Here is a 23370-nt window from a genome sequence, read left to right as displayed (position 1 = left end):
TTCAAAGAGAACTCAGCACCTTCTATATCATAATTGTAACCAACATTTTCATTATGTGAAATAATTGATTCAAGCTTAAGACTAGAAATTAAAAAGAAATTACAGTTTATCAATCGAATGGGAAATTCGATTCACACTTATCCTCATTCCAGTAAAATGCCACAGTATTTACAGTTTGATGTGAACAAAACAAACAAACAAACAAACAAAAACTTCTCAATTTTTGGTTTATGACAACCAACCGCAGATAAATTCTGTATAACCAAGATTATGCCTCGGTCGTCATTGCAACTGTTTTCTCCCACAGACAATGTTTAAAACAAAATCAAGCGCCACTAAATGTGTCAATTCTTAAATGTAAAAAACAGCTCTGAATTTATTTCCCCCCTACAATACAAGGTAAAGGGCAGGGTAAACGGGGTCAAAAATGCAGCAATAAGAAGCGCTTACATTTAATTTTGCTGCTAATTTCAGTTACAAAAGTGGCTTTTTGCTCTTATACAAAATGGAGCTATAGTTATTAAAGAATTAACATATAGCCCAAGTTGGGAGTTTAAGGGACAATTTACTCTTGAATCTCTCCTTTAAAAAAAAAACTTACAGAGCAACAAGAATAATGGAAAACCTTAAAAAAAAAAAAAAGTATAAAAATAATCAAAATTAAAAAAAAAATCAAGAGAATAAATCTGTATATTAAGCAAAAAAAGGAGCGGTAAAACACGATTCACTAAACAAATTCATGACTAATTGTTTTCTCACAAAAATCAAGAAAACATTCATGGAAAAGACCTTGTGCGATCCTAAAATGCTTTTTTCATGATAATAGATTCTCTTCCAATGGAAATAGCATGACAAAACACAAAGATTCTCAGTCACAGTAACTAAAATTGAAAAAAATCTCTTAAAACCTGTATATTTCGAACCATTAGAAACACGCATTTTATAAAATTCTTAATGCTTTAGAAAAATGTTCATATATCCATTAATATACATTTATATCTTCACTAAATTCAAGTGGCATGGCCAATATGATATATCTAGGCTTGTCTAGTTTTGAAGATAAATTAATACAATAAATTAACAGCACCAATGAAAAACTACAAACGGCATTTACACATTTCTGTATTCAAGACAGAAACAGAAAAAAAATAAAAAAAGAATAGAGATGCCATTTTTATACATGTTTTACTGCCATTGCTACGACAGCACAAACCGTGTTTCATTGTAAGACCGTCATGTTGTGTAAGGTCGCTGATAGTAAACTGGGGTCTTAGCGGCAAATTGATTAAAGTGAATTGGTTTATGTGACTACAACACCCCCACACACCATTTCATTTTTAACATGTATTTACTGAAATCAAACCCCCTACTGACCAGGTGAAAATTCCTGTGTAGTGTTTCTTTGCAGTCTGAACATGCATCTGTTCTCCACTTGCCGTATTGCTCCCTATAGTCAATGACAAGCTCCTCATCTTGTAGCAGTGACAGCAATTTGAGCTTCCGTAGACCTGATCTTAGTCAAAAGGCTAACCAAGCGTCAGCAGCCTATGAGAGGGGTACAGTAAACATGTTATACTGTGTGAAATTGTTTTCGTGAACAAGAAACCTAACGTGCATGAAAAGCATTTTGTTCCTGTGTCACTTGTGATTTAAAGCAATAAAAAGATAAGAGACTAGCTTCTAGAAAATAAGGGTTTAATACGCAAAGCAAACACACTCAGCAAGGGTGCACCGCTGCATCGAGACCCACAACAAGACGTAAACACACACAACTATTTTTGAACCCAAGTAAATCAGGGGAGAGCGCGAACGCAGTCCCCCACTACCAGAAATTATGCAGTCGAGATTCCCACATTTGGGGAATTCGCAGGGGTCAGCACAGCCGGAGTGCAATGGCTGAGCCTCACCCTGGGTGAACCACCTGCGTGATCATGGTGTCTCCCCTGCCAGGTAAGTATGACCTCTACCCGCGCGCTAGCGGGGAGTCCCTCGGAGCTTCCTAATGCACTAGGACGGTGAAGACACACGAATGAAGACTGAATAAAGACTGCAGCAAGACGAATATAATGTTTTCACACATCCGACTGTCTACAATGTGCAGTATTGAGAATATTTGCAAACATGGTTTGCCGTTTCCCGTTATTATGCATTAACGGGTTCCACGGGAGAACATATCGTCACTTCCGGCGTAGGTCAAACGCTGTTCTTGTAGCTCGTGTAAAAAAAGTAGTAAAACGCTCGTTAGTAAACACAAAGCGTACGCTACTAAAGCACCGAACCGTGTTTTTCCATGCAAACATTGCGTTCACTCATTCCAAGCGTAAGAAGACTGCTGCCATATCGCTGCCTTGGGAACATTTGAATGCTGGCTAATGCAATGGGAGTTGTCGTTTGCTATCTGACCGAGATAGGCAAAGATCAGCAGTAACGAATCCGCTTCCAAAAGAGAAAGAACCGCGCAGTGGCATTTAAAGGCATATTGGTGTTTCACTACCGGAAATATGTCAGGAATTCCAGTAACAAAGACCCCCCGTGTCAGTTTTAGCCTGCATGACTGCTAGACATTTACACGTTATTTTATCACGCACTAGCTCTGCTCAAACAGCTTTAGAATCTGGCCAGCACAACGCTAAAGGAAGTCGAAACACATTCACAGCGCACACACAAACTCAAAAAAAAAGATCTAATTTTGACCCCATAAAGTCCCCGAGGGGAGTGCACCGTTCCTGGAAGTACTGCAATACCAGGTCGATGCGTGGAGTGGACGGAGCAAGCCCCTATTCCATCTCCCTGTTCCAAAAATCAATTTAATATATGGTCCCCGGGTAGGGGACGTATCAGATATTAAACTGATAAGAACAGATACTACACTTGATCTTAGCCAAAAGGCCGAGAAGCGATACCGACCGCCTAGCCGAACTGCGGTAGCCGTTCAAGGCGTTAGAAATAACACTTACGGTTGTACAACAATTCGCCACGACTTTCATAAAAACGGAAGGAAACTATCTGAATATCCAATTTCAGTCATGAAATCCCCGTGAAAAACTATGCTGCATGTAGTGCACGGACCCGAAAAGTGACTCTTTCAATAATGTGACTTATGGTTGCCTACCGACCAATCAAATACAAGTATGTCAATTCTTTTCTAATATGGTCTTCAATAATATCTTAGACACAATACAACTTCTGGACTTGCAAACGATTTAATATTGTGCTGTCGCACAATATTGTAGCACAAAATTCTATTCACTGTTCTGACAAATATCAGTTAAATGTCAAACGTTTAACAAGCTTCCGTGTCCCTCTTGTGGTTAAATGCAGTACTACAGCATGTGGTACCTCACCATAAGGCCGTTTCTAATAATGAAATCCTCTCTGAGCCATTAAAACCGTACGACAAAGTATCCCAAGCAAAACTACAAAATGCGAGAAGGTAAATTAACCAACCACTGTGCAATATTTCATCTCAAATGAGAAAATTAACCACCACGTATGGGTTTTTATTTTTATATTTTACCGTTCTTTTAAAGACATTAATTTTCTCAGCAGTGCCTTGAAGGTTTTGAAGGAGACCCTGCGATGGCAGCTTGAAAGCTTCTGTCTCAGAGACAGCACGCACTGACGTCCACCACTACCAACAGCAGATCTGCAGCTCCAGTATGCCCGACGACCACTTGACCTCATCGGCCACTTGACCCCATCGACTGTAATAAAAACACCAGTCAAACACTTGCATCAGGCGGTGCTAAAACATGTATTTTGGTGTTTTTAAAGCTCCCCTTTAGGAAATACATGTAAAGATAGTCTCACTGATGAATATTCAAGTCGATGCAGGGGCCGCAAAAGGTGTTTGCCCCACTTAAACCCCCGAGAACATCGTCTTTAATTTGTCTCCTCCTGGCATTAAGAGAGGTGTGTTCACGCTTCACCAACACACGGCCGAGCGTCTGGCGGAGACACTGACTAGTGCGCATGCTCTCTGGCTCAACTCTACCGCGTCAGCGCAAACAACACGGACCATATCGGCCATGTTTGTGGTCTCAAATCTTCACAATAGGACACAGTCAACCGCACATGTTTACGCCTGCATCGGAGGACACACCAGTTCTCCAACACCGTTGATTAACACATTCACTAGATGTCGTGTCAAATGACATTCGTCTCCACTTCTGTGGTAAAGATGCTAACCACCAGATAGGTAGAATGACCGAGTTAACTGTTAAAGTAACCGAGCTAGCTAATTATCTTCTGAGTTATGTTTTGTTGCTGAAATATAAATGAGACATTTACCCCACCAAAAAGATTTTGAAAAATAATACGAACCTCCGGGTAAATAAACTAGGCCGTCACACACTGTAGCTAACCCCAGATTTTCTAATATAAGGTTGTGGCCACTGGGGGGCAGCGGTAGTGTTCAGTTTGAATGTCGAGAAAACGCATATAAAACATTTAAATTACGAAAGAGCTGTTTCGTACAAATCAATCAAAGCACAAATAGGAGCTGTCGTGTAAAGAAAATTGTGTTAGCCAGCCAGCTAACTAGATTTGGAAGGTCGATGTCCATTCACCACTGTGCCACACAGTATCTTCCACTAGGTGTACTAGATCTCTCCAAAATGCCCCAAACCTCTCCAAATGCACGAAAATATATTTTTGTTTGCTTTGCTAGTAGATCGCAACAATGTTCGACAACTTACTAAAAGACAAAATCATCTTAACTTTTATTATCTCAATTACAAAAAGGCTCAAATAAGCTAAAGGTTATGCTGGGGAAATACTGCGATACTTGAAATAAATAGTATGCGCTCTCTTATGCACGTTCATTTAGACTTACGACATTTCCAGCATGACATCGTTTCCATCACAAATGCTTCCTTTTGCTCGTAGTCCATGCTAGAAGCCACTGAACCGCCACTCTCAGCTTCCATCGCAGCACTGCACCCAAACACCTCCACATAAACTTCAGCTAAAGTAAGCCTCTTCCTTTGGTCAAAAGCCTCTCCGTGATGGTCAAAAGTATTGGCGATCAAACGATCCACTAAAACTATCCGTGAATGGATCCGTTTCGCCCAAGAGCGTGTGCGCTACTGCTTACCTGTCTGGGCGCACCAGAGGTCTCCTGTGCTGCGTCTCCCTCTGTGGCGGTGGACGTTTTCAGCTGAGGGAACGACACTTTTGAACCCCTTCCCCCAACACCTAGTTTCTCAGAGGTGTGAACGACTGTCACTCAAAGAAAATGGCTCTTTATGGCCCAATAGCAACCACGGAATACAGAGGACAGCTCCGGCTCTCTATTCATGAAGAATTCTACGTGAAAACGACACTGTGAAAACAGTTGCTCGTTTTAATGTAAAACCTCGCGCCTTGTCTAAGCAGAAATAAGCAGGTAGTGTGGGGAAAATGCAGAAGATAGCCACGCTAAATGTGTCCGTCTGAAACGTGTTTGAAAGCTATACTGCTGCACAGGTCCAAGGCCCAAATACTGTCATATTCTCTCAGGGTAAATATGCATACGGATGACCACACAGACATGTGTGACAGGCATTACATTTTTTTAAAAAAAGTGACGCTTAAAAAAACCCAGCAACAATTTAAAACAACTTACACTTATGACTGAGTACAACTTGAGGGTCTTGCTCAGGGGCCCAACACTGGTAACTTGGCAGCAGTGGGGCTTGAACCAGCGACCTTCTGATTTCTTCTCCAGCACCAAGCACAGGTCATAATTTGATTTGATGCATATTTAGAAATGCTTGTATCATTTCTAATCGTGTTTTATCCTTCCTTTTCTTGTTGAATCTCTGTCTCTCTTTTTTCCTCCAAATAGGCAAATGTGTGCTTGCAGTACAGAGGCAGAGACTGGAGCAACACGTTAGAGATTAGAGAACAGAGGCGGCAGCAGCGATGGCTTTAGTTGATTTCTTTACCAAACGTTTGTAAATTGCAGTAAATGCAAAAAAGGGTGTGTAAGTGTAGTGTAGGAGATTAAAGTGTAGGAGATTTTGACTGAACCATAGTTGAAAGGAGGTGTGTCTTTCTGAGAGATTCAACCAATGGGAGGGGTGTGTGTGAGTGGGTGAGTGAGAGAGAGACAGACCTGAGACTGTACACGTGTGGGGACACAATATGTGCCAGAGTAACCGGGGGAGTGGAGCGGAGATTAAAGACTGGGGTAGTATGTATTCATATGAAAGTCAAACTTTTATATTTATTTAATCATTTGATGTTTTTCTCAATTAAAGAATTGTAAAAAAAAAAAAGTCAATAAAGCCAGTGGTTAAGGGATTTATCTTGTAATCAGAAGGTTGACAGTTCAAGCCCCACCACTGCCACCATTGGGTCCCTGAGCAAGACCCTTAACCCTCAGTTGCTCAAGTTATATTCAGTTATAATTGTAAGTTAAAAGTCACTTTGGATAAAAGTGTCAGCTAAATGCCATAAATGTAAAACAATTTTGAGGACCCTCTGTTAGATTAATCATTTTTAATATAACATATATGGAAGGGGAGGGGGTGGGTGATGATTAAAATATGATGTCTGTAATTGAAAAGAATGACATGCATGCACAAACACACACACACACACACACACACACACACACACACACACACACACACACACACAGTAAAACCACACTAGATTGCTGTCTGTTTGTCCTATATACAGCCTAGTTAGCCATGCCTGATTACATCCCAGTTGTCCCTCGTCCATTTCCTGCTGATGTTTTTTTTAACTATGCTCAGACTCTTGCTCCTGTGTTTTGCCATTGGCGCAGCATCAGCTTTTAACAAGAGGATTCTGAGCATATCTCACCTGAGCATATCTCACCTGAGCATATCTCACCTGAGCATATTTCATCTGAGCATATCTCACCTGCGCATATCTCACCTGAGCATATCTCACCTGAGCATATCTCACCTGAGCATATTTCATCTGAGCATATTTCATCTGAGCATATCTCCCCCGCTGTGGTCTGAAGCCACAACCTCTTCGAACATTAGCATTAAAAGTGGAGATGACTATATTCGCTGCTGCCTCCAAACTGCTTTTTCCCACAAAAATGATTTTTGGACACCATACCCATGTAATGGAATTGAAGCACTGGTTTGGATTTTTGAGAAAAATAAGTAAAACTTACCACACAACAAAATACTAAATACTAAATGAACTATTTGATCCATATATAGCTCTGGTATATAGCAAGAGAGAGTTTGAGAGTTTGTCGCAACCCTTTTCCCATACCTGTCACTCCCATGTGTTTTCGAAAAGGTTTAAGATAAAGCACCAGAATCCCCAACACTTTGTTGTTTTCATCTTGAATACACATAGAAAATACACAGTTTTGCAGTACATCTCTTTGGCACAGACTGCACTGTAGAAGCTTCTACACAACCCATGATACTGTTGACTGATGTTCATTTTAATTCCTTTCTCTGTACAATTAGGACAAATAAATCCACTGATGAACTAATACATGAACTGTCTGTAACAGCCGTGTGTCCCGCTATCTAAACACTCCTGTAAAAAAAAAAAAGAAGCACTTTTTACAACAGATGTTGTCACAAAGCAGCTTTACAAATGTCCAAATCCAAGCCCCCAGTGACCAAGCCAAGGGCAACAGTGGCAAGGGAAAAGAGCATGGTCCTAGGGCCTAGTCTTGCCCTGATAATGTGCATGTGTCCTGCAAGAGAACGTCCATCAAGGGCAACGGAGAGTGGTTGTCTGGGGTGGAGGTGTGGTGGGCTACAGTAGGGGGCATCGGGGGGTGGTGGGAGTATCCAAGGCAGCTGAGACAGGTTGAAGCTCACTAACATCACAACATCAGGGGTAGGAGCACCTCGGCAGAAAGAGAGACTAGATTATTAGGCATGTCCAGATATGAGGGTGTGTAAATTACAGAGCTATCATGTGAAATGTCCTGTTAAACATAGATGCACTTCGTGGAGGTATTTCATAATATGCACCTTCTTGCAAGTGAAAATCGTCTTTACTGAAAAGATTTTAGGCACACGTTTTTCGGAACTTTGAGGTTATAAAGGTCCTATGGAAAGCTAAATCAGGAAGCGTCAGAAATCGTCACCAGCCAATGAGATTTCATGTTTGGGTTTAAAGCCCCACTTCTCCTTCCGTCGTTGGTTGCTGATAAAAAGGCAATGACAATGACGCTGTACAGAGAACGGCCACGGTACTGCATGGTGCGTTAGAATATAACATCGTGAATTTAGAATAAATCTACAGACAAAACAAAGAAAAAACGAATACCTAAATGTGTATTTTCACAGGGTTAATTTCGTGCCAAAACGGTCGCTAGAATATTCCTGGCTTTTAATCGAATGTGTTACCTCGCAAGAGGATCAGATCAGTTGACTGCTGGATTTACCTTTCTTCCATACAAATAAAGATCGGCCGCGACGCCCGAAAGGTGGAATTGAACCACTCTGCCGCTAAGCAGCTACAGGTTTGAAGCCTGCACCCCGGACCACCGAGGGTCATCCGGGCATTAAGAAAAGCGTTGGGATCGGTAATATATACATCGATTCTTTACTAGGTGTTTTGTTCGTGGTTAGGAAAGTAATGGTCTCTTAGCTTGTAGCATATACTACTCTTTTTCTATTCTAACATAGTTTGCAATAGAATAATACAGATGGAACGAGAAAAACAAGAGAAAATGAGCAACAGTCCTCGCAAAGCATTATGGTCCATTATATGCAAATATTTTAAATGGCATTGGCTCAAAATTGGGCGTAGACTATGTGGCCTACCAGAAGAATGGCAACAGCTGAATTGTCTGTTCAGTTTAGGCATCACGAGTCCATGTATTCCAGACATTAAGATAACAAAGACTTTATTAATAAATTTAATTTACTGAGTTATTTATTTAACTGATAATGCGATAGTTTTTTTCTGTCGATTTGTGATAAGCTTTGTTTCATGTCTGGCTCTTGATGGTCTGCTAGCAGTATGTATAAATGAGCTTCAAACTATTAAATCCCCCCTCCCCCGGGCAGTAAACATTGGACTAGCTTTGTGCTCTTTTTAGCATATAGCTTTATCGCACTCTTGTTCAAAATCATTCACTTGGGTATGAAAGAGTAAACATTTACTTATTCATATTTTGCTTTCTATTATAATGCCATATCAAGACAAGGTTGTGTAGAGCCTTAATAACAAAACAAAAAAGAAATATTACTGTTTTAAAATTACCATAACCACAGTGAAGTCTAAGACTATTAATGTTGCTCATGGATCCCCAGCTATGCATTCACACGTACAAAGCGGCACGGTAAGATGTGTGAAGTAGGTGTGTAGTAAAGTGTGAATCTTAGGTGTGTAATGTTCGAAGTGTACAGTGTGTATATTAGGTGTTTTAATATGACCAGCAGTTGTATATTCACTAATCAGAAATTTTAATATTATTTATTTTCAGAAGGTCTTTTCACAACTCACTGTCTTAGAGGTATAGCGCCATCTGTCTGCCAAACACCGAAGGAGAAGGAAGCAGGGAGCTGCCCACAGCACTTTCTGGTGAAAATATCCAGTGTAGAAATTATCTTTAAATTTAATTTGATTTATGTTGGGACTATTGTAAATGAAGTAAAACATCAAAAAATGAAAGTAGAGGAAAATTCTCGTCGATTTGGTTGGTGCGAAATGATTGCTGTATTGAACATCAAATAACGTTTACATGGACACATAGTAGCGGCCACTAGTTACCATGACAACGAGCGTCACGTGAGTCCAGTCAGCGTGAGCAGCACGTTGCCGAGGGTTGGAGGCCTTGTCTTGTTTACTTTAAAAGAATGGCAATCTCAGGAAAACGCACTTATTCTGTAACCTGCGTATTAAGGAAAAGCAAGACGTTGACATCGTGAAACATATTTTAGCCTAAGTAAATATCTTAAATGTTTGAAGCACACAATTTGTCTTTTCTTTGAAGCTGAATTTCCCTTTACGACGCAAATTCACATGTAAAGGACGTATTCAGTGTCCGATTAGGAATGTAGGTAATCAAACAGGCGTTCACATCGCCATTGTAAACGCCTGTATTTAATTTAACGGATTATTTACAGTATTACTCACCTCATTCAATCGGGTAGAAAATGTATTCGGAATGACCTCAATCGGTTTAGTCCATTATTCTGTAGATGGATGTATTCAGACTGAGATACTAGTCGGATTATTATGTTATTATTAATAACATATTAATATATCATTACTTACTAATATTCATATTATATGATGTTATTATGATTGTGCAGTCTAACGGCTGCATGTGCACGTAGATAGTGTTGAATGCAGAATTCAAACAGGCTGAAGTGACTAGTGAAAGAATCCGGCCAAGGCCAAAACGATTCATATGCGTAGTTCTAGCTCTCTGCTGAACTACTAACTCTACTTTTAATACTTCTCTTAAATGCTGCCATTCATCAACTGAATCAGTTGTGCTTGCATGCTGTTCAACTTGATAAATAATTCAAATGATTTTCTCACATTACACAGCTAGCCTTTTACTCCACATCTATATTTAAATTCAATTAAATTTAGTCAATCATTCACAATGTGCAAGCACGTGTATATGAAAAAGAGATTTAATTAACTAATAATTTCACTGGGTATTGCTAACTTAATATGTAGTTAAATAGACTAAACTATGGCCACATTTCATTTTGTATTAAATGCTTAAATGTGAAAAGAATTATTACTTTCATACGTGGTTTGACACTTTCACAGAATGGGGAATGGAACATGTTTAACATTATGACAATTTATGCCCAAATAAAACCACATTCCTGGTTTTAAATGGACTTCCACTGAACTCAAAAACCAGAGCCATATCAGCCTCATTAAAAACATCTTTATTTTGCAAGGAAATAAATTATACAACTTAAAAAAAGAAACTCAAAGAAAACAAAAATGGAGTACAATGGTTCACCTAGACTGCAAGCTACACACCAGGCCTCCCCAGCCCAGGCCTTCACTGCAGTGGCACACGTTCACGTGATGGATTCAGTGTGGGATTTAAAAACCCAATTCTTCAAGTTTACAGATTTTAGGTCTGCACATCCTAAAGTATATTTAGACAATCCTAACTAGAGTAAATGCACACTTAATAATTAAATTTATATTTTTATTTATGCAAGAAGTGGTGCTCTTCATGAAGCAGACACTCACTTCCTGCTCTTTCTTTCTACAGAAAAAAAAACAACAACCCACAAACAAAAATGCAGAGTACTAAAAGTTACTTAGAAATTAACACTGGAAATTGTTCAGTCAAACCCTATTCATCCTCGGAGACGCTTTTCAACACAAAAGACAATAACAAATACTGATGATACGAGTCACTGCAGCCTATAGGCTACGTGAAAAAGTAATAGACTGTAGATGGTATGTGAAGAGTGGCCAGAAGAAAAAAAACAAAACAAAAACCACACACACAGGGTGTTAGTGTCAGGTATGTGTGAAGACACGTTTGAGAATCAAAACTTAAAATCAAAGGAAGAATGGAAGCTTCTACGGAAGGACGACGAGGGAGAGAGGACAAGCGTGGACACTGTAGAGTCTCATACACAAGACAACAGATGAGGAGAAGACGAACATGTACATTCTAAAGTCTCATACACAAGACAAAGGTGGGACAGCCATTGCTGGAATTTGTATTCCAATTCTAGACAATTCTTAAAGGATGTAGACAGGACATCGTATCCTTGGATTGAAATATGCCTGCTGCATTCCCTATGTGACAAGCGGGCTGATACTTTATCTATTGAAAAAAAACAAAAACAAACCCACAACTTAAAAGGCACTGCAAAGATAGTATGCAATCTAAACTAGTTTGAAACATTGGGAGACGCATACTAAAGCAAATAAAGAAAATCACAGCAAGGGTTCAAATACGCTTCCAGAGTGAAGTGCCATCTTTCTTTTCACCTAGTAACAGATGTTTGCTTAATAATGCCTGCCTGATTATTGCTGTTCGTTCATCATTAATGCATTTTCAGCACAGTGTGCTTCAAGAAATGTTTGAAATATGCTTGAGAATATGGTATAAAAAAAAAACAGAACAGTCATTGCTTCATTTGGTAATTTATACAAATTTAAATCCTTTAATCGCCACTTTCTCTTGAATGTAAATGTTATATTTAAACCAAATTTGCCAAAATTCAGCAGTGAAATTTCATACGGTATGAACTATAAAGAAAAGTACTTGGCTTAAGAAAGACAAAAGTCCAGTTTAAAAGTGAAGTACTGAAAATCTCATCTGCAGTTTTTTGATTTAAAAGTGAAGTATGTACAAATCTAACAGCATTCCCATGTATTCTAGTTTACGAATTGCTGAACAATTAATGCGTGTTCGCACACGCATTTAAGTTATGCAAACACACCCAATAACCAAACTTTCACTGGTCTCCATGTGCAAGATTACACAATCAACTCCTTTGCATCATGGTCTGTCAGTTGTTGATGAATCAATCAGTTTTATGAGGGAATGTCTGTGTTTACATCAGGCTGTGTGGTCTGTCAACTAACAACAACTGGGTTCAGGTGACAACCAGCAAGGTACCTGTCTAGGTTACGATTAGACTTGCTATGGTGACACACCGATTAATAAGGCTTGCTAACTGAACGTTTGAAACCAACATCTTGTATCATATACAGCTAATGTAGCCCACTTAAACCTGCATGGGAAATTAATCTGTGTAGAGGCAGAGGCTTCCGATATGAAATCTTAAATATGATGAATAGCACGTGCTACATGGATTTTACATAGAGAGGCAAGGTACCTAGAAAAAGGGTTGGGATGACTGTTGATTGCAATAACGACTGCAAACCGCATCAGGAAAAAGAAAAGCGCTGTGCTTCCAGAATAAGACATGCAAAATGTAGAAATCTCAGACAGGTACTCTCCCAAAATCAAAAGTCTCATTCACTCTCCTCCATTAATAAACAGACATTTATGCAACATTTAATTACTTTTTCCACTGCTGTCACAAGCCAAATGGCGCCATTAATGAGACGTAGTAAAGACAAACCTCAGGTCACTTGCTACTGTTAGGAGTCACATGTCTTGACCTGCTAATAGCTGGTGTGAAGATTTTTCAATAGGCTGCACGAAGATTAGCAACTTCCCACTTCTGAGTAAATTTCAGTGCTAAAAAACATCACTCACGCATGAGTCAGGCAGAAAATAATAATGCAAAAAAAAGTGTCTAATCTTACATAAGGGAACTTAAATGAGCACAAAGTTTGATATTACCCCAAACATAGTTGATCAGCAGAGATGTTTAGTGTCCAAATTTTGCTTTTTCAGGTTGGAAAGCCTTCAGGGGCTGCGTGATGAGACCAAAAGCAGTTACGCATCACAGTAGTGATGTGCCTTGAAATCTACTAAAACCTGGTTAAATTCTGGCCTGCACCATGTCGTCTGGTTCTGTGGATGATTCAACGAAATCCACCCACAGAACACACATCTGTAACGTCTTGGAATGGTCACAACAGGCAAAAAACACCCCCAAACAAAAGAAAATTGTTTAAGAGCCCATATGTACATTGCAGCCATGCTAAAGATTAACAAATGATAGCTTGTGCAACCCTACTCTGCACCCAACGGTTAACACAGTTAACTCAGTTAACACTGTGCAGATGGCATGCGGCTCAGCTGCTACAAACCACGTTGAGGTGTACAAGATACACTGTTACTATGTCAATACAATGCCAGTTATACTATAAATCCCAGACAAACGCATGTGGTGCAGCTGAACATCAGCAATCCTGAAGCCTTCGTTCATACTTTTTGTCCATTTTTTATAGCTAACTGTATGGCATAGTGTCAGAAACAACATGAGCAGGTCTAGTTGATGTAATTTTAAAAAAGTGTGTGATTTTTGCATGCAGTTTACACACTGATTTATTAAATAACTAGTTAGCCTCACAGCACCATTCAAACCTAACAAGGTAAAGCTCAGACATCCAACACGCCTTGCTTGATTAACGACATTTGGGGCAAAGAGAAAACGGGGAAAATTCTTTTTTTTCCCCACCAAGTTGTTACTGTAAAGATTACATCAGTGTGCCACAAACAAGCTCCTGAACTGCTGCTTGGCTTTTTTTGTTCAAGGGCGCAGCATCAAAAGCAAACACTGAGTAATCGGACGCATTAGCCGAGCTTGGGAAAGACCAAATGAAACAAAATTGCTCCAATTTGTTCATATGTAATGTAGGGCAGAAAAACCCTTCAGAGACAGTGACGACGTGTGTCAGAGGGAACCAATTCTAAACTAGGAAGATAAAAGTGAAATATGCCACATTTGTCTATAGCTTTGGCAGTATGTGATTAGTGAGGGTGTAAACTGCTTAAAGCATGAAAAACATATGAACAAGATTCTGGGAATTAACAGCGGCACTTGGCCTACCCACTGTGACCAAGGTCTACAGAGTAAAGACTGGACAGCCATGACTTACACGCAACCTTTTCATCAAATCCAATAATGACAATTTGCTTCAAGAGGCTGAATGTAGACAGTGGCGCCCTCTCCTGGACAGGTCAGAACAGAGCGGTCAGCAGCTCCACTGTCATGTCAGGCTGATAATGGACTTCACGTGACCTTTTATAATCTGCCAGCACGCAAGAATGAATATCAATGCATAGCCAAAAAAAAAAAAAAAAAAAAAAAAAAAAAAAAAAAAAAAAAAAAAAAAAAGAAGTTAAAATGACCTCGCTGGCTTGTAATACCAAAAAACCCCCCCAAAAAAACAAAAACCTATCACAATCCAATACACCTATTACACGTACTAAACACCCATATCACCCTCCACGTTAATCAGGATTGGGGGCAGAAACACATGACGCATGGGGAGGTCCTGACGCAATGACCGTTAACGGTAGCTCATCGTGAAGGAGGCATCTGTGACATCAGGATGGACGTCTTGCAGCATAACACAATGTCTAGATTAACAACCTCAAAAAGAAGAAAACAGTTGAAGGAAGGACACAATTGCACAAGAGATGAGAGAAACAAAGCTATGCTGAGACAGTGTGTAAAGTGCTAGCACTCCATTCCTCCGTCCCAGCGGGAGGACAGTGGGCGGAGCTCCCTAGAGGAGCACCACGGCAACGGTGACGGTGACGGGAGCCTGGGGGCAGCACCAGGGCCCGAGCCGGGGAGGTGGAGAGCGGATGTGGTCCGATCGGACAGCTGAGGGACACGCACGAACGCAGCACACAAAAACGCGTCCTTGATTGGACATTCCCACTGACGGCATGCTATCGGGAGGTGTGGACACCCACAAACAACAAAACAAAACAAAAAACAAAATAAAACAAAACCAAACAAAAAGGCAAACCACCCACCATGCATACTGACTACCAGTTGGCAAAAAGAGAGTCCATTTTGTCTGTTGTTTTTTAACCTCCTCCCCTCATCTCATGGTTCTGTACTGGAAGGTAAGGCAGGAGATTATTCTTTTCCTTCGTTTCCCCCCTCAGTGAGCTATTCTGGTGCGTGTCAGTCGTAAATCAAGTCCATCCCTCCGTGAGAAGGTAGGTGTCCGGCATGGTTCCTCCGTGACTCCAGGACTCCCCCCTCCCCCACCCATCTCCCTCTGCAGGGTCGCTCTCTTCCTCTTCATGGGAACAAACACACAAAGCATCTCCAGCACGGACTGCAGCTCTACGCCATGTAGATGAAGGTGTTGATGTCCGACTCATCTCGTTTGATGTACTTGTGCTCGATAAGCCACTCGATCTGCTCCTTGATCATCTTCTTCTGGGGAAGGAACATGTTCTTCAAGATCTCCACCAGCTCCGTCTGCAGCTGGGCGTTGGTGATCTTCTTTCGCATCTTCATGATCTGAATGATGGCTTCCTAGAAGATTGAAAGTAAGCAGGAAAAAAAAATGCCTGTCTCTCTGTCTTACTAAATACAAAGGATATATATTACTTACTATATATGAAGGAACTTGCTCAAGTTCCACCAGTTGCTTTCTCAGGATTTACATACCTGGGTTCTTAATATCCTAAGCTGCACGATACCTTCGTTCTCCTCCTCTCTCATTCTCTCTGTAGTTAACTGTAGACGGCCAATTAGGTTAATCTTCCCCCTCTTCTGAACCTTGGAATTTTTTCTGAAAAGCAAAAACAGTGAACGATGTAGCACCAGGTCCTTGTCCTAATTAATGAGATAAATTAACCAGCTATAAGCATTAAAAATACCACCACAGATTAGAACCAAGTGAGATACGCACATCAAGGAGAACTCCTGGTTAACAAAGAACAAAGTACTGTCCGTGAAGTCTTTGGGCGAGTTCACCTGGGGTTCATAAGACAAGACTTGCCGTTTGAGTTTTGGGAAGGCAACAAGAGACTGAGGAGAGAAAGAGAAAGACACAGACAGACAGACAGTGAGAATGGCATGTATAAGTCACCTCTTACAGTACTGTACCAAAACACATTCCACAGACGTTAAGAAGGACACCAACTCATAAAAACTAATCTAGCCTGGGAATTAAATAATCCAGCCTGGAAAGGTCTCCAGTCCTAGAGCAAGGTTTGGCAAGTGGTCCCTCACCCAGAGGGTGCGTCTCAGCTCCGCGTCGGGAAGCTCAGTGGCAAGCTTCAGGTTCTCAAAGCTGATCTTCTCCCTGGGCCTTTGGTTCCAGGCAAAGAGAACAGCCAGTTGGAAGGTCGTAACCTCCAGGTCATACTGGCCCACTTCATTCTTAAATGTGATCTGAGAGGAAGACAGAAGTCACTTTACTGACTTATCGGTGCTGCTTCAAGGCCATCACAGACAGAACGAACGAGGGCCCGGTTCTGACTCACAATGCCATTAGACATGAGATGGTGCCAGTGGAGCTTCCTGCCACTGTGGTTCTTCTTGTAGAAATCTTCCACTTCAGGAATGAGGTCCTCCAGCTCAGTTGGCAGCGACACAAATACCTTCTCCGAGCTGCGAGACCATGCGCCAGCGTTCAAGATCTTTATGTTAACAGAGTCCGCTGCACCAGAGAGCACGGCACGGCATGAGATCACGTATTCCTTAATGGGGTTTAGACATGGTCAAATTGTGTGTGCTGAAGACTGCACTTAAAAACTCACCTGGTAAAGCAAGCTTGTTGTGTTTATGCATCTCCTTGAAGACCTGGTTTAGATCTTCAGAGACTTTAATGTCCTGGAACATTCTAGCCAGCTTGTTAACATAATCAGCAGGCATACCAACCTCCTGTAGAATGAATGTGAGCCGGCTCACACACACACACACACACACACACACACACACACACACACACACACACACACCACACACACACACACACACACACACACACACACACACACACACACACACACACACACAAATACTTTTGTAGAACACAGACACAAGTGTCATTGCAAAGCAATGCCTTTACAAAGTACCCAAACTACTCGAGTGCTTATAACTGCCCTGGCTAAATTTTAACTCACTAAACTGTGAGTGAGTGAGAGAGTGAGTAATGATAAACACCATCAAAAAATGCGTGTCTGATGTGTTAAACAAGTGCAGCAGTGGTGTCCCAGCTCGTTCCTTACCCTGAGCCACTCAACCATGTTCTCCTCTATCTCACTGTCTGCCGAGATGTCCAGGATGAGTCTCCTTGTCAGGTGAGCTTTATGGTATCTCATGAACACATCCTTGTTCTGGACGTATTTCAGCACCAGTAACTATGAAGCAGAGCAAATCAATAAGTCATGCTCTCTCTCGGACAAGAGATGGTTGTTGTGCCACGGGCTTGATGTAATCTGAGGGGGTCTTTACCACTTCTTTGAGCTTCAGCTCGATCTCCTCAGAGGTGAGCTTCTTGCTCAGTGGCGTCTTCCTTAGCAGCATGTCGCAGTAGTTGGCCAGCAGCTCTGGACATTTGGACTCGGGCTGTGTTTTGAGACCCACTCTACGTAAGAGCACAGACTCCATTTAGTGAAGAAACAAATAACGAACCCCTCACACACCATGTCCCCCAACACTTGGACTCTGCACATTATAATGCACACCAGCACCAATACTCTCCACAATTTATCCAGAATGCAGCATTCAATCTTCCAAAGTTCACATCACTTCACTGCTGTGTTTCCTTCACTGGCTTCCAGTAGCTGCCTGTATCAGATTTAAAACCTTTGTGCTCGCCTACAAAGTCAAAAATAGACCAGCCCTTCCATATATGATGACAATGGTCAAAGCCCGATCCGTACCTCAGGTACTTTGAACCTCAACTACGTTTTGGCTTGAAACACCATGCTTCAAGTCTCATGGAAGACAAGCATCAAGACCATTCTCTGTCAAGTCTCGTTATCGCACTTATCATTCATTGTCTGAGCTTATACATGTTTCACACTTCTAGGCATCCCTGTATTTCAACAGTATTTGAGTTCACTGGCATCTTGGACTCTAACCTACTGTACTGGCTAGGATGTATTCTAAATAACAAAGCACTTTTATAAGTCGCTCTGGATAAGAGCATCTGCTAAATGCCAAAAACATAAATGTAAATCGTGAGCCGCTATTGCCAAGAAATCGTCTTTGCGACACCTCTCTAACACTACTTGACGTGGAGAAGATACAAAAGTGGCCAAATCAAGTCTTGAAGTTCTTCAGTGGTGTATAAGTAGAGGAAGCAACCAGCTGTGTTTACTCACCCTTTCTGTTTCATAGGCAATTCCAGCTTAAATATCGTGGCATCATTCACGACAGCTTTGTACGCCTAAGAGATGTGGAGAGACTGTTACTCCATCTGATCCAAATATGCTCTTTTCAAAGAAAAATGCACGCTTATCAAACTAGGACTAGAAACATCCCAATACACATATTGGTAAATGACCAGTACAACGCAGAGTTTGAGCCATAATATAACAAGGTAATGTAATGTACAGTTCACAGTAGTTTAAGACAGTTTCTACAGATGCACCCACTTTGTCTCGAGCTGTGAGGAATCGAGGGTCATCTTGGAAGGCCTCCTTCACAAGTTTACTAAAGCGGTTGAAAAGTGTGAGAAGTTGCTCCACATACTTCTCGGAGTCCTGAACAGACACATCGGTCACTCGCTCACCCACATCTGTGCCACCACCTTGTTCCCCAACATGCTCTTGTAACCACCACAAAAACCACTCTAATATGTGCCAGGTCAATACGTTTACTCCTCACTCACAGTTGTGATGGTCTCAGCAGCTGCGACCATGTCGGCTAGCCCAGCACTGATGATGTGTTCCTCCAGGTCCTTTAACATGGGCTCGATTCCACTGGGAACTTTATCCATCAGGGAGAACATCAGGTGTAGCTCTGCACAGGCATGGATGGCATTTTGCACATTATCAGGCATGTCAGGAACTATACAGCAAACCAGCAAAAAACACAAAGGGTTCAAATTCAGATGCTCCAGTACTTACTGTCAGTCTCATTACGTTTGATCATTCCTGGACATTCTGCCAAGATGGTCTCCTTGAATGAGGTCACCAGTGCATTCACACAGCATTCCATAAGCTAGACAAAAGATCAGTTCTCAGTCAGCAATTCTGAACGGGCACACAGGACAGTTTAGAATACCTGAAGAAATCTGTGTCAACTGTGGGTGGAATTCCAGCACCTCAGCCAGGAGAGGTTTTAGCAATGGGCTACAAAAGCTAAATACTTACTGCCTGAACAGAGTTACATTCATGTCATGTGTCTAAATACTTACTGCCTGAACAGAGTTACATTCACGTCTCGTCTCTAAATATCGTAGTGCACGTTTCTCCTCCTCCCTTAACTTAGCGTCTGCCTGCAGTTGACAAACACAACAACAAAAGACACAGGAGCATAAACAGAGATACAAAACCATGCACAGTACAGGAACTTTGTCTATTAGGTACTGCAAGCTCATGAAATAAAATGAAAATGTAGAGTACCCATGATTCATTTCCTGTACATACGTTAACCGTGGTGAACTAAAAAGGGTTCATCTGTGCTGAAATACCACAATACATTTTCCCATAGCAAAGAAATACTTTGAATCACAACACTCCACTCTGCTTATTTACATGTAAATAACATACATATTTCATGTAGTTTTGAACTCCATTTTGCTGCAGGTAAGATGGTGCCTGTGTCCTGTAGAACCTTTCGGTCGAATCTAGGTAGGCCTTTTCAAAGTTATCCCTGTAGATCTGCAACTTATCATCAGGGTTGGAACACAGGTTCACTGCAAAACAGTTATATCAGGGACCTTCGATTAGAGTCTACACACACATGCACTGTGTCCAATCTCTACTGCAGTTAGTACACCACAACCAGCAGCACACCGGTCATAACTAAAAGAACACCTCCAACATTAGACATCATACGGCGTAACCAAAAGCAAAATTTTCAGATGCCTTCCCTCTCACCATAGGACTCGCGTACACCGATGACCAGCTGAGAGTCAAAGGCCTCTCCAAGTCTTTCGGCATGGACCAGCTTCATCGCACTATCCTGCAACCTGTTCTTAATGTTGGAGAAGATGGATTCATTCCAAGTGTCCAACATCAGCTACAGAAAGACGAGATTGAAGGGAAGAGAACAGCAGTCAGACTCAATGCCCAAAGCACGCCCTTCTGATCAGGAGAAGCTGAACAGCCTCCTCGTCCTGCCCGCTCACCTTGCGTACGATGCTGTCTTCAACGTTGGACTTCTTGTTGCTTCCTTGCTTGCCCATCAGGGTGATCTCAAGCTGGCAAAATGGCTTAGGCAGAATGTCGCACTGCGTGAAGAACTTCCTCCACTCCACAATGTATGCCTTTAGGAGGGCAGTGTCATCTTGGTGACTAAGGACCCTCTGAAAACCATGAAGTTGGACCAAAGGAACAACAGGCGTGAGCCATCAAAGTCAGCAAAAATCAGTCCAACCAATTAGCATAAATATTTAAAGCATAACTTCAGTTAAGCTATTCAAAAGAAACCCAGAAAGACTCTCAATAGTCAAATGTATTTATATAGCATTTTACAACACCGCATTGACACAAAGCAGCTTTACAAGTGTCTGGGTCCAGAACCCTACTGAGGAAGCCAGATACTGGCAAGGTGAAGCTCCCAGAGAGGAACAAGTAAGAATTCTTGGTAGAATCAAGTCTTGAGTGATAACCTTAACCCAACCTTCTTGGGCAGTAAGCATTCCTTACCGCCTGTGCTTGCTTTATGAAATCTAAGATGTCCTCTTTAAGAGCCTGGTGGATCTTAGCTGGGCCTTTGTCGTCCCATAGACAGACTGCATGAACATCTCTGCAGCAGAGGAGAGAGTAGCAAAGCAATTAGACTGACTCTTCAGACAAATGACAAGAGTAAGAACAGAAACAATAAATGGCTTACGAGAAGAGATCAAACCACTGCTGCTTGGTTACAGACTCCTGGCGAAGTAACTTAAGAACAATCGGCCGCATCAGGTCCCACTTGTCCTCAAACTGGAGGGACCCTTTGTTCTGAAGGAGGAATGGATAAAGATCACACAGGCCTAGACAAGCTATATGGTCTATATCCACACACCCCCTGGAGAAAATTAAGATTGAGATGAGAAAGACTGTGATGTGTACAAATGCTCCTTCTTCTAGCACCCCCCCCCCCCCGCCCGTTTCATTTTTAGGTCAGTAAAGACCCAAAGACATCAATAGTTTTGTCTTAAAAAGTAGCTGTCTCACATTGTCATTAGACAGACATAGGCCTCTTCAAAAATATGAATAACTTGTATTTCTGGGTAACTACATATACATCACCCAATATCACATGCATGCAAGACTGGACACCTTGACGAGCGACTGGTTTATGTTGCCCATGGACATACATGTGAAACGACAATGCTGTGACAGTTAGCAGGGCTTCATTACCTACAGGTAGCCGACTGACTTTATTCATTTCCACATACATACATAAGATGTTAGTTATTTACCAACCTGGTTAGATAACTAGTTAGCTAGCTAACTAACGTCTTTGAATGCAGAGGCGCCGTTGACAAACTGCGGATCACTGTTGTAGTTTAACGGTTTCAGGTTTGTATGCAAAGAAACCGGCATCGACGCTAGTGAGCGCCCTACCATTACCTCCAGCTAACATTAGCGAGCATGCTAACTAGCTACCTGAACAGACATCGGGACACAAATGACATTTAATATGGACCTCGGTTTTAAATGTAGCTGTGGATGGTCGGCCTCCCAGCTGAGCCTGGAATTTTTTTTCATCTTAAGACAAATTTAATGTAAACAAACGATTGTCCTGCTATTTGTGTTAGTCACTAGCAGATAGTTAGATAGCTGATTACTGACCAAGCTAGCCAGCTCTCTATAGCTAGCTACTTCGCTATTTTAGGCTCACCAACATACGTTCTAGCAAATTTTCAGCATTGCGCAACTTCAGTGAAAATGTATGTTCTTAACAGAAAGCAGAGATCCGGTGAAATGAGCTTTTGGATGCATGGACAAAATTCCCAAATCTTGCTAGCTATGTTTGCTAACCAGCTAAGTGGCCAGCACGGGCTGACTCGGGCCAGGCTAGCTAGCTAGCCGCTAGTCCCAGCGCTGCCTAGCTGAAAGTGGCCGTGCACGAAGGTGCCCGAGTGTGTAAAGCGCCGAAGACAGCAATGTGTTGCTTTTACAGCAATGCATAATACCTTTAAACAGTTAATCAGAGATTAAAAGCAGTGGTCTTATATGTCTCTTACCTTTAACAAATTAGACATCGCCATGTTTCCGTAACTTACTGCCTCGTTTGATCTCGCGAGTGTTGGGCTGGTCTCAGAGCGGCGTGTAGCAGGCGAACGGCCAGAGCAGCACCACGAATGAAAACTCACCTGTTACAAGACAGGCCTTGATTAACAACTTTTAAATACATTACATGACTAACATTTTTAAATGTTACACGTAAATACGTCAATTCCAAGGACATTTAGGTAGATCCTGTGAGTGTTTGTGTGTTGACTGTCCTGAAGACTGCAAAATATGTAAAATTATAAGTAATGTCACTTTATATCACTTAGGTGTTTTTCAAGAAAAGCAACAACAAAAAATGTATTGCAAAAATAAAAACTGCAAAGGTATTTTGTGTTCTGTTAGGGATAAATTGGATTGGGCCTATTATTACAGCTTTCTTTAGGGTTACGTAGTGTGGCCATATTTTGGTTTTCAGAGAGGAGGAACTGGAAGGCATGTAGGCTTGTACATAACTACTTTAACAAATGTGTTTATCAGGATTAATTACAGGACCAATAACTTGCCTTCAGAGCCCATATGGCCAGATAATCCTTATTATCTGAATGTGCAAACGGGCAATCCACATGATTAATCTAGTCAAATACAGATATCCACACAAACTCTGCCCAATTCATAACTAGAATTCTGTCAGG

At 41.4% G+C, this 23370-nt stretch overlaps 1 protein-coding gene, 1 long non-coding RNA gene and 2 other non-coding genes across 4 annotated transcripts; 1 reads left to right on the top strand and 3 right to left on the bottom strand.

Moving 5' to 3' along the window:
- Positions 1–1794: 1794 nt before the first annotated feature.
- Positions 1795–1958, bottom strand: LOC113584392. The gene has a single exon (XR_004776927.1). It is a non-coding gene; the product is annotated as a U1 spliceosomal RNA (small nuclear RNA).
- Positions 1959–2710: 752 nt separating this feature from the next.
- Positions 2711–2901, bottom strand: LOC113584393. The gene has a single exon (XR_004776929.1). It is a non-coding gene; the product is annotated as a U2 spliceosomal RNA (small nuclear RNA).
- A 4567-nt stretch (positions 2902–7468) lies between these two features.
- On the top strand, positions 7469–9907 carry LOC118242573. Its single transcript, XR_004776910.1, has 2 exons — positions 7469–8521; positions 9428–9907. It is a non-coding gene; the product is annotated as an uncharacterized LOC118242573 (long non-coding RNA).
- Positions 9908–11155: 1248 nt separating this feature from the next.
- cul5a (cullin 5a) lies at positions 11156–22749 on the bottom strand. Its single transcript, XM_027021206.2, has 19 exons — positions 22690–22749; positions 21348–21457; positions 21161–21260; positions 20641–20817; positions 20390–20531; positions 20060–20205; positions 19705–19785; positions 19415–19508; positions 19177–19307; positions 18941–19048; positions 18668–18732; positions 17793–17925; positions 17567–17698; positions 17096–17219; positions 16820–16995; positions 16566–16727; positions 16243–16361; positions 15999–16122; positions 11156–15863 (listed from the first exon to the last, which is right to left on the bottom strand). The coding sequence occupies exons 1-19, from the start codon at positions 22711–22713 to the stop codon at positions 15669–15671; spliced, it is 2343 nt and encodes a 780-aa protein (XP_026877007.1). The 5' UTR covers positions 22714–22749; the 3' UTR covers positions 11156–15668.
- Between the last annotated feature and the right edge of the window lie 621 nt (positions 22750–23370).

This window comes from Electrophorus electricus, chromosome 15 (genome assembly GCF_013358815.1).
Source record: "Electrophorus electricus isolate fEleEle1 chromosome 15, fEleEle1.pri, whole genome shotgun sequence".
Lineage (NCBI taxonomy): Eukaryota > Metazoa > Chordata > Actinopteri > Gymnotiformes > Gymnotidae > Electrophorus > Electrophorus electricus.
Note: the sequence above shows the minus strand (reverse complement) of the source record. Positions and strands in the feature narration are given on the sequence as shown.

Coding starts and splice junctions, on each gene's coding strand:
- cul5a (XM_027021206.2), bottom strand. CDS start 22,713: ATGGCGATGTCTAATTTGTTAAAG. Junction 17,926..18,667: donor TTGCCTATGAAACAGAAAGG/GTGAGTAAACAC, acceptor GCTCTTACGTAG/AGTGGGTCTCAAAACACAGC. Junction 16,362..16,565: donor AGCTGAGACGCACCCTCTGG/GTGAGGGACCAC, acceptor TTCTCTCCTCAG/TCTCTTGTTGCCTTCCCAAA.